The sequence below is a fragment of the Thunnus maccoyii genome, chromosome 15 (genome assembly GCF_910596095.1).
Source record: "Thunnus maccoyii chromosome 15, fThuMac1.1, whole genome shotgun sequence".
Taxonomy (NCBI): domain Eukaryota; kingdom Metazoa; phylum Chordata; class Actinopteri; order Scombriformes; family Scombridae; genus Thunnus; species Thunnus maccoyii.
Genome location: NC_056547.1, coordinates 6,793,432 through 6,804,692, shown reverse-complemented (window position 1 = coordinate 6,804,692; position 11,261 = coordinate 6,793,432). Strand labels below are relative to the sequence as shown.

The window sequence follows — 11,261 nt, the reverse complement described above, 5'->3', positions numbered from 1 at the left end:
CTATGTGGCTATTTTATTTTTTATATGAATTATTTTGGGATCATGATGAGCTCATACAAGTCTACTAGAGAGAGAACAAGGATATTACAAACTGTTAAAATCCACAATTTACCGTCACAAAGGGACAAACAGTACTTGAGAAATTCACTTATCTTTCTTCCGTCTGTTTTTAAATACTGAATAATCTCCAATTCATAACTGGCAGTGACTCTGACCTCTCTGATCTTTGTACCCTTCAAATTGCATTAAGTTGCTCTGAGAACTAACAAACGAATGTCAGATAAATAGCCAAAGCCGACGTGTTTTCAATGGAAACTAAATAAGACTTATTTGTGTAACTGACTTTGTAGTTATGACTACAAACTGGTGATGCATCAATAGCAAACACTGCAACATTATGTAATGTTGTGATGGAAAAAAATGTATGACAAAATGTGCAAAATATGGCCTTAATTAAAAAAAAAAAAAAAAAAAAAAGCCTTAGCACTCAGCTGTAATGAAATAAGAATTGACAAACTGGTTTTGGGAAACCACGACACTGCTGGATGAGCTTAATACACAACATTTATCATTTCAAGTTGGCTGTGAATTATCTCTTCGAGAGTGACTCATATTTATTTTAATTTTTTGGAGAAAACAAGAGAAAAAGTTGCCAAATTCTCACTGCTGAGCTGCATCCTGATTCTCTGTTGCTGGTAAGATAACAGTATAACCATTACACACCTGATCCTTACATCCTGCAAAGCCTGAACGAACCGCCCCACCTCCTCCTATTTGTCACTGTCACATACCTGACAGGTGGGAGATCACTGAGATGTGTTCGACGGCTATCTGAACAAAAACACTGCAGATCGGACAACAGGAAACAGGATCAGTCACTGTTTTATAATCTACTGTCACATTTTAAATTAACATTTAGTAATAAAGCCTTGAAATTTGTGAAGATCCTTTGATATAATTAGATAATAATCAGATAATATAATGGGAGCTGAGTGCCAGCTCTAGTCATCTTTACATCTTAATATATTTACATTAATTTGCATCGGCTTACATATTCATTTAGTAATATTGCTGACGGTAGGTATGTACATATGTGTGTGTGTGTGTGTGTGTATGTATGTGTATGTATACATATATGTGTGTGTGTGTATGTGTGTATGCTGGCAAGTTGTACTGCTGTTCCTATAAGGTTAAAAAAATGTACATAGTTTAACTCTGTTGTCTGTGAACATGTTTCATGTCTGTTATTTTAAAGGCTCCTCTAGTGACAGTATCGGAAAGCAGCTGCAGCTATAAATGCTGTGATGCATTTTATTGGATAACTGCTGTGCATTAATCTATGTATAATGTATCTGTCCATAACAAATAAAGATTAAATGAAATGAATGAAAATGAAAGTGTGCACATGTTCTTTCAGCACTACAGCTGATGTAACAAAGATTTCTTTCATGTGTGTATCATGAATTCTGAATATTACATGAACGTAACTGTGCTGTATATAAATGTTTATACTGTTCTAGTTTTGATAGCAGATTATAGCATTTTTATGTGGTTTTACTTGTATTCCAACAGGAGGAGTTTAACAAGGTTTTACTTTCATTAGTGTGAGTCATCATCTTCCATAAAATGTTGCAAAATCAGATGAAGCAATGTCAGAAGTTACTAAGCAACAAGATCAGATCAGTACAGACAGTAAAACTTCTCCCTGTGATTCAGATGAATACAGTAGAGTTCAGCTGCAGGGGTTTCAGTTTCAGCCACATTAGTACAAAAGTTCTGCTTCAGGTACTATATGGAGGTTTTTCTTCTTCTTCTTATCATTATTGCCACCTCATAAAAAACAAAGAAAACACAAACTAAAATAAACGAAGAAGCCAAAAAGAAAGACAGACACAGTTAAACCACACAGTGATGAGTTTCACTTCATGAAATTATGTGAAATAACTATGATCATCGTATGATCTCAATAGCTCTATTTCAAAATGGCTTACAGTATTTTTTTTCCCAACATATCGAACCTGCAGTTCATCATAATTAGTTTTAATAGTTTGATCTTATTCCAGCTCTGACTGGAAATCTGTGACATCAGGTCTTTTAGCTCTATCCAGTGGAAAAAAAGAGAATTACAAAGACTAAAAACCACCACAAGGGTTATATCACTATCATGTTAATGCTTTAATATGTAACATAATACAAAACATCTGTTGATAAAAACATATTGCAAACACTCTTTTTTCTTATTAATGTTTTTAACATTTCTGTTAGTCACAAATTAAAAATCAAATTTAAATCAACAAGTTAAGTTACTTAACCACCAAAATAAACCACAGCTGATTGTTGACTCTTGAATAATCATTTGCAAGATGGTTAAAATATTTTTGATGACTCAAAACTAATTAGTTAGTTAATTTTCCCAGACCTGATCAAGGACGGCTATATGCTCCAGGTACGATGATATTACTACTTTCATCAGGTAGAAAACTGTATTTAAAACTGTAACATTGTGAAGATATGTAGAGGAAGAGACAATACCTAAAATATAATAATTAAAAGTTAAAAAAACAAAATCAAGGAAGCAAAACATAATAATTAATTAATTCATTTTAAAAAGGTAAGGTAAGTTTCTAAATGATGTCAAAATGTTAAGATACTAACTTCAGATGTATATATCATGCATTTTATACATTATTATTTGTTGTTGTTATTATTATTATTATTATCATTATTATTATCATTAGTAGTAGTGGTAGTAGTAGTGGTAGGAGTAGTAGTAGTAGTAGTAGTAATATTTTATAGCATTTGATTTATTATTTACCTGAAAGTATCCAAAAGTTGTTTAAAATGAGAGAAAGTTAATATGATTTGAGGATGATGCTTAATGCAAAAATAATTATATTTCAGTTAAAGGGGTGAATTAATGGACAGCTGCAGAAGAACTGTGTAACACACATAATACATTTTAAATAAAATAATAATAATTTACTGACATCTATACAGATGTATGAACAAAATGGCTCATTGGCATTAGTCATATTATATAATTTTTCTTTGATATTTTTATTGATAAAAAGGCACAATAAGCTATAGCGTCAGCGTGCACCTTTTCAGACTGCAGGAATCTTTAAATTGTGTCACTGTGTATTGTTATTATGAGTTATGGCCTTTTAAAAATATAGTTTGACTAGTAATTAATCTGTAACCAATTAAAAATTACAGAAATGTTCTTTTTTGTTTTGTTTGATCTCTTTATTGAAGGCATAATGAATGAAGAACATGGAGTACAGTCTTGGGAACAAAATGCAACCAACTACACATAAAAAATAGAAAGAGAAATAAATAAAATGCAATTTCTTATTTGAAACAAGCGTCCACATCCCTGAGAAAAATTACCCCAATTTTTTTGTTTTGTTTTATTTTTTTTTGGCAGGAGTAACGTATTTTATGAACAAAGAGGTTTTCTGCCTTCTTCTTCTTCCTCTAAATAAAACCAGAGTGAAAAATAATCGGCTAAATATGTATTTTTATTATCTTAAAAGAAATATTTTGATTGTAAAGTTTTTCCAGCTCAGAATGAACCACAGACTTTATATAAATGGACTCAGCTGCGCCGCCGGAAATCACCGGTCTTTTGGCGCCATCTAGTGGACAAACTGAAAACTACAACAACATTAAAAACCATCATGGCGGCTACTAGACTCATATCAAGGTTAACGCTGGTCACCGGTACGTGCATATAGATATTTAAATACTAAAATCTGTGTGGAAGCGGTTTGTTTTTGCAAGTTGTTGTTTTTTATGTACTTTTGTCGTCGGAGTTGGTCCCATTTTAACCAGCTAGTTAGCTCAGTTTGCTAATGCTACAGCTTGTTCTCATATTCTCGAATAGCATTTTGGAAGTTTGTTAGTGTGTTTTTCTACAAATTCAAAACTAGTTTGCTAAGTTGAGGGTTTGGCTTTAGGCAGCTGAATCTTATCCTGGTCCATTACTATCAAACACCGTCATGGTCAGAGCTGATTTAAACCACAATAAAAGTAAAACTGTCGATAAATCTTTGACTCCCAGTCGTGTAAAAGGTGTTTAAGGAAGTATTCACAATTTTCCAAGTCTGTCTTAAAGCAACAGTCAGGTGACCATATAAACACGCTGTAATCATTCCTCCTGTTCATACTGGCTATTAAAAGGTCCCCTTCAAATGCACTTTCAATGTTGGGGGGCTAAAATTCACAGTGTGTCCACACAGTCATTTTGTGCAAAAATGCACTTAAAAGTTGATGTGAAGCTTATATGAGGCTTCATCAGTCTGAGTTAGTCACATCAAGTGGATATCTGTCACATTTACAGTCTTTTTAGCATCGAATTCTCTCTTTGTGTTTCCCTGTTGAGCTGCGGTGGAAGTATAGCAATAAAAAGAGGGACTTTGGCACTAAAAAGACTGTAACGTTGAAAGATATTAACTTGATTTGACCGAAGCTTTTTGGTCTCATTTTACTTTTAGTAATTGAAAATTCAGTTTGAAGGTAGCACAATGACAAGACAGATACAGTATAAATTAGTGCTGCAGGTAAAGATTATTTTCATTATCGATTCTTGATTGTTTTCTCTTGGCTTAATCGATTAGTTGTTTGGTTTATAAAATGTCTGAAAATGGGGAAAATCACTCAATCACTTCTTTCCCACAGCCCAAGGTGGCGTGCTGAAATGTCTTGTTTGTCTCGACCAACATTCAACAACCCAAAAATATTAAGTTTACTTTCATAGAAGACTAAAGAAACCAGAAAATATTCACATTTGAGGGCCTGGATTCTGAGAATTTGGCCATTTTTTCTTAAAACAAAAGACGATTAGTCAATGTTAAAAATAGCTGGCGATTAATTTTTGATTAATCAACTAATTGCTGCAGATCTTGCTTGAACCTCTTGGCTGATGGGAGACAAGTTATCACATGAAAATATCTGTAGCTCAAGTTAGTGTCCTGTAGATCTGCAACGATTAATCCATGAATCGATTAGTCGATCAACAGAAAATTAATTTCCAAGTATTTGAAACATTTTGAGTGATTTCTTAAATAAAAAAATACAAAAAGTTTCAAGTTGCAGCTTCTCACGTGAATATTTTGTGGTTTCTTTTGTCCTTTATGATAGTAAACTGAATATCTTTTGAGTTGTGGACGGCTGTTTGGGACAAAACAAGATATCTGAGGTTGCATCTTGGGTTTTGGGAAACACAATTTTCTGACATTTTATAGCTCAAACAACAAATTGATTAATCTATAAAATAATTGACTGATTAATTGATAATGAAAATAATCATCAGTTGCAGCACTAGTTTCCTGTTTTTTAGTTTCTGATCGACCCTCCTCCCATCAAATATATCCAGAGACGAACTCTCGGCACACAGTTTTCCCTCTGAAAGAATCCTGCAGTAGTTTGGACAACATCTTGTCTCTGCTCGGACCCGCTGTGTCTTTATGCTGCTTTCTTCCCACCCAGGAGGGGGCAGTGGGATCGGACGGGCGGTATGCCAGCGTTTTGCCTCCGAGGGCGCCTCTGTGGTGGTCGCTGACATTAGTGAGGAGTCCGCCAATGAAACTCTGGGAAACCTACCGAGTGACCTCAGAGGGCAGGGTCACATGGCGGCCGCAGTGGACGTGTCATCAAAAGAGAGTATAAAGAAGCTGGTTACAAGTATACAGGTGTGTTACAGACAGAAAAACACCCCAACTCATGTTCTTTTACCATTAAAGTCAAAATGATCGACAGTTATCGATATATCTCTTCTTCTAACAGTCATAATCGTGCTCTTCCTCCGCAGGCTCATTACTTCCAGCCCCCCTCAGTGTGTGTGAACGCAGCAGGCATCACTCAGGACGACTTCCTGCTCAACATGGAGGAGGATCAGTTTGACAAAGTCATCCAGGTCAACCTGAAGGTACAGAGCTGTGACACCTGTTCTGACCAGGTGACTGGCTGCAGGAGAGCTTGTCCTCAACATGCAGTTTAAGACAAAACCAGCATCTGAAGTGGTTTTAATAAAGCACAGTGAGAGGGTCAGGTCTGCTTCTCACCAGGTATTTTACTGGCGGTATAATCTCTGGATTATAAGGGGGGCTATTTCTCACTGAGAAAAGTAACAAATGTGTAAATTTTCTAGAGAAGTCAAGAGGATTTTGACACTTTAAAGGAAAATAGTAGCTTGTGTTTAATATCCTCCTGTAACTATTTTGAATTTTCAGTTAGTTTTCAGCTGTTTTTCTCCACAACAAAACCAAACTGCAGCAGAATTCTGGCTATTTTTCCACTTTTCAACAGTTTAGTATAAGGCTGCAACTATGATTATTTTTATTATCGATTAATCTGTTTATTAGTTTCTTGAGTAATCAATTAGTTTTTTGGTCTATAAAATGTTACCAAAAGCCAAATGTGACATCCTAAAATGTTTTCTTTTGTCCCGGCCAACAATCCACGATCCAAAGTTGTTGTTTACTGTCATAGAAGACTAAAGAAACCAGAAAATACTCATATTTGAGAAGTTTAGACTCAAAATGATGAATAGATTATCAAAAATAGTGGGCGATTAATGTAATAGTTGGCAACTAATCGGTTAATCGTTGCAGCTCAGGTTTAGTAATATCCTCCCTGCTTCGATCTGTGTGTATAACTTGAAGCTTCTCGTCCTCTCTGTTGAAATACTGTAGGTTAGTGCTGCACGCTGAGTTAATGACAGAACAGTGTGAAGTGATTTATTCAGTCATCTTTCCTCTCGTGTCTGTCAGGGTTCCTTCTTGGTCACTCAGGCTGTTGCTCAGGCTCTGGTGGCCTGTGGAGCACCCAAAGGATCCATCATTACTGTGGGCAGCATCGTGGGCAAGGTAAGATACCAGCAGGTCTATTTTACTTTTTTAAAATTTAGCTGAGGCTTTTAAGCTTTAAGCTCAGAAACATATAACAATAATAGTCTAAAACAGATGAAGCACAAGTTTTCTTTGTAAATATTAGTAGACAAGGGACAGTAAAGGACCATATTTGTACTTTTTTAATTATTGTTTTCCAAGGAATTACATAAGAGATACACTGAGCAATCATCCATCAAGAACTTTGCTTTATTCTAATCTAAACAGATTATAAATTCAAAAGCTGGTTTTAAAATCACAAATCTCAGGATTTAGTGAAGGATTTGTGGAGTTTTTATAAGCATCAGATGGATTTGAGTTTTTTCTGTTGAATAAAAAACTAAATCTATATTTTCCCTGTTTATGTGGACTTATCCTTGTATCCTTGTGGTTAATGTTCGTAGGTTGGAAACATCGGACAGGTAAATTACGCTGCCTCTAAAGCTGGAGTGGAGGGTTTAACCAGGACGGCTGCCAAAGAGCTCAGCAGGTTAGAAAAACCTGACACACAAATAACAGATCAAGATACATGGAGCTGATTGAATTTTAATGATTGGAAGAAAAAAAACAAAACAAATCCTTTGCTTTTTCCTTGTCTTCTCTTGTCTTTCAGGTTTGGGATTCGGTGTAACTGTGTGCTGCCAGGTTTTATATCGACTCCGATGACGGATAAAGTACCAGAGAAGGTTATAAGCAAGGTACAGCACACACATGGGTACACACACATCTAGTGAGGAGAAAAATAAAATATCAGCTCAAATTGTTATATAAGACAGGAAAGCAACATATGGAAACTGCAGGAATTAAAGTCTAAATAAAATGTAAAATTACTTCACAGTTTACCTGCTATATCTTCTTGTATTTTAAGTTTAAATGCAGTTATTAGTGCTTCCTAAAAACTTTTACTTCCTAGAAATTGTGACCTTATTTTGTTGCAGTAAACGTTAAAGGGTCATTTCATCCAAACTATAAAGAAAGTGCAAGAAAAAACAGTGTTAAAGAGGACGTCACTGTTGTTTTACTGGGGAGCAGACGTGTGAGGGAGGAGAAAGAGCAGAGGGTCCAGATTATCTTTTAAGGTTTACTTTGATTGAAGTCTTTATTAAAGGGTCAGTTCACACAAATCCTCAGCCACCAAGACAACGGAGGTTCATCTGTGCTGCACAAAGACTCATTAAATATTTAAATTCAACAGTAACTTGTCTTTCCAGGAACGATGTTGAGGTTAGTCAGGATGATACACTGACCTCAGTGATAACAGTTTTTCATTATGAACTATTTTATACTAAAATAAAACTTGTGTTGTTCTTGTCTTGTTGTGTGTGTTTCAGATGAAGTCCTTAGTGCCTCTGGGGAGGATGGGTGAGCCTGCAGGTCAGTAAAGACATGTAATCTTTACAGAGTTCTGTAGTGCTGTCAGACTGTGCTGACTTCGAATCTTTATTCCCTTTTTTAAAAAGATATTTTAAATGTTTTGTTGTAGTTTTCTGCTTCAACATTTTGAATGTGGGTTTCAGATTTCTCTCTGTATCAGCTGCAGCTCAACTAGTTCCAAAAGATTTTCCTAATTCCTCACCCAAACCTTTGATCATCTTTATCTCACTTAAAGGACGCGTTCACAAATATGTCCTAAAACAACAGTCAGGAGCCCAAATGAACGCTGACATGTTTTTCTTGCTGTAGTTATTCCTCCTGTTCATACTGGCCATTAGAAGATCCCTTCTTAAGGCACTGACAGTGTAAGTGATAGGATACAAAATCAGCAGCCTTGCTTCCAAGCAAAAATGTATTTATTTGAAGCGTATATGAGGTGTCAGCTGTCCAAAGTTTCCAAAGTCTCTTTTAGTGCCAAATTCCCACTTTTTGTTACAATCTGTCCACTGCACTTTAACAAGAAAATACTGGCCATTGAGACACAAAGACTGTAGATATCCACTTTATATGACTAACTTGGACGGCTGAAGCCTCATAATATCTTCAGATAAACTTTTAAATGCATTTTTGCTCAAAACGAGGACTGTGGATTTTGTCCCCCATCACTTGGATAGTAAGTGCATTTGGATGAGATCTCAATGTTCATTTGGACAACTGACTGTTCAATGCAGACTTGAAAACTGTGAACCTATCCTTTAGGTTTGTGAAGTGAAATACCAGGAAGGATGCATGCCTGACATGCTGTGACTTCATCTGACTTGTTTCTTTCGGTGTCTTCCTCCAGAGGTCGCTGATGTCTGTGCCTTTCTAGCTTCAGATGACTCTCGATACATCACAGGAGCCAGCATAGAGGTTACAGGTAAAATAAAAAAACTCTCTCACTTTATGACCAAAGTTAAGATATTTGTTTTCTCAGTATGTTTGCAGACACCTATCAGCTTCATTTATGTCTTATGTTTCTCTTTCTGTCAGGTGGACTTTTCATTGGATAAATCAGCTGTCCGTCACTTTGATAAAGACCAATAGGAGGCCAGTTTCTGCATAATTAATGTAATTGTTAAAGTGATTTTACTTTTCATAGCTGCTCAGTCATGATTATGTTTTATAAATCTGGTTGTGAATATGTACTGTACAGCATGAAGCTACTTTTTGTGCCAATAAACACCACCAGTGTTTGTAATGTTTCTGTACATAATGCATTTTAATTTTTATCTATAAAATTGAGTTAAAGTCATGTTTACTCCTTCATATGTCTATGATGCCAGTGTCTTTCCTATCCATGTTTGGGGGAACTAGGGAATTGAACCGGCCACTCCAGATCTACAGACATTTTCAGAGGTTTATGTTGAGAACTCTGCCACCAGAGCCTCTTCACATTTTCTTTTGTTCTCTAAGAGTTTTTCATTATATGCTCTGGATGTTGGCCTGCTGGAAATTAAAGGGCTGAGCAGGGTTTGAACCACTGAACTCTTGAACTTAACTCACTGAGCCGTCAAGCTCCTCTGCTTGTTTGACACGTTCAACAAGCATTTCAGTATTTCACCTGGGTGTTGGCTTTTAAAATGGCTCTCTAATTGCCGGGCTTTCTTCTGGCTGCTTTGCTAAAACCAAAGTCCGATTTAAATGTCATAAACACAGCAGTTTTGTGTTTGTACATTTCACAATAAACTGTAGGTTTTTGGATACTGGTAGGCACATAATCCCAAAAATTGTGTAATAGATTATTTCTGCTGAGCCACCAAGTAAAACAACAATTTACTTTGTCCTTTTTCCAAAATAGCTGTGGGTTTTGAAAACAACCGTGTAAAGGTGAAGAAGGGTTCATCACTGAGAAAAAAAAGAGAAAAAACTGTCTTACACGTTCGCAGATGCCAAAATTCATAATTTAAACATTTGGCTGCATAAAATTAAGATTTCTGTTCAGGCACTGCAAAAAGCCAAACTAATACCTCCTTAACACTTACAGCACCTGCCTATACCATTAATTACTCCTTAATTTGACTCTGAAAACACACCAAATAATCTAAGATTAAGAAGTTTAGTATGATAGCCAGAGATCTGGAAATTGAAATCCCTTAATAAGTATAATAATAATAATACATTCAATTTGTACTGCACTTTTCATTCACAGTGAAAGTCAAAGTGCTTTAGTATTAAGAACATAGAACACACAACATAAAGAAAACAGTAGTATGAGTTAAGATGAAAACAGCCTTTTTAAAAAGAGCCTAGGGTCAGTGCTGCCCTTAGATGGTTAGGAAGCCAGTTTGGTATTATCAGTTCCTGTAGGTAGGAGGCACATGTCTGTTGATGGATTTGTATGTGAGTAGCAGGACTTTGTAGTCAATCCCAAAGGAAGCCAGTGCAATGAAAACAGAATTGGTGTTATATGTTTGTTTTTGCACTCTTGTTAAGATCTTGGCAGTATTGTTCTGAATATACTTTAGCTTCCAGATGCTCCTGTCAGGGATCCCTGCGAAGAGCGCATTGCAGTAGTCCAGTCTTGAGGAGATAAAGGCATTGGACAAGTTTCTCTGAATCTGACAGGGTTAGAGAGGGGCAGAGTTTAGAGATGTTTTTAAGATGGTATAAAGAAGTTTTCCATAGATGTCTTTTATGGTCATCAAAAGTCAGCTGAGTGAGGAGGAAATTGGAGGAAAGAAATTAAGTAGATTTTAAGGGGGACTTTACCTTTGGTCCATCTAAGGGGTAAAAAACCTTAAAATGGACCAAAACCCATGAAAACTACACCTAATTTTTCCCCTTAATTAGAAAATTAAGGCATTTTAAGGTATACATTAAGGGGTGTTTTTCATGGTTTTGGTCCATTTTAAACCGTGCAAATGTTCCATTAAAAATGCCTATTTCAACCCATTAATTATCCACATAAAACCTTGTAATAAATATCTCAATTCCATCATTATTAATGGGTAAATT

At 35.7% G+C, this 11,261-nt stretch overlaps 1 protein-coding gene across 1 annotated transcript; it reads left to right on the top strand.

Moving 5' to 3' along the window:
- Nucleotides 1-3,614: 3,614 nt before the first annotated feature.
- hsd17b8 (hydroxysteroid (17-beta) dehydrogenase 8) lies at nucleotides 3,615-9,514 on the top strand. Its single transcript, XM_042436363.1, has 9 exons — nucleotides 3,615-3,723; nucleotides 5,491-5,693; nucleotides 5,813-5,929; nucleotides 6,774-6,869; nucleotides 7,295-7,380; nucleotides 7,504-7,588; nucleotides 8,222-8,264; nucleotides 9,109-9,183; nucleotides 9,297-9,514. The coding sequence occupies exons 1-9, from the start codon at nucleotides 3,681-3,683 to the stop codon at nucleotides 9,314-9,316; spliced, it is 768 nt and encodes a 255-aa protein (XP_042292297.1). The 5' UTR covers nucleotides 3,615-3,680; the 3' UTR covers nucleotides 9,317-9,514.
- The last annotated feature ends 1,747 nt before the right edge of the window (nucleotides 9,515-11,261 follow it).

Bases quoted from the DNA above. Each gene is read 5' to 3' on its own strand.
- hsd17b8 (XM_042436363.1), top strand. From the start codon at position 3,681: ATGGCGGCTACTAGACTCATATCAAGGTTAACGCTGGTCACCG. The intron at 5,930-6,773 runs GTACAGAGCTGT...CGTGTCTGTCAG, and splicing joins TCATCCAGGTCAACCTGAAG to GGTTCCTTCTTGGTCACTCA. The intron at 9,184-9,296 runs GTAAAATAAAAA...TCTTTCTGTCAG, and splicing joins AGCCAGCATAGAGGTTACAG to GTGGACTTTTCATTGGATAA.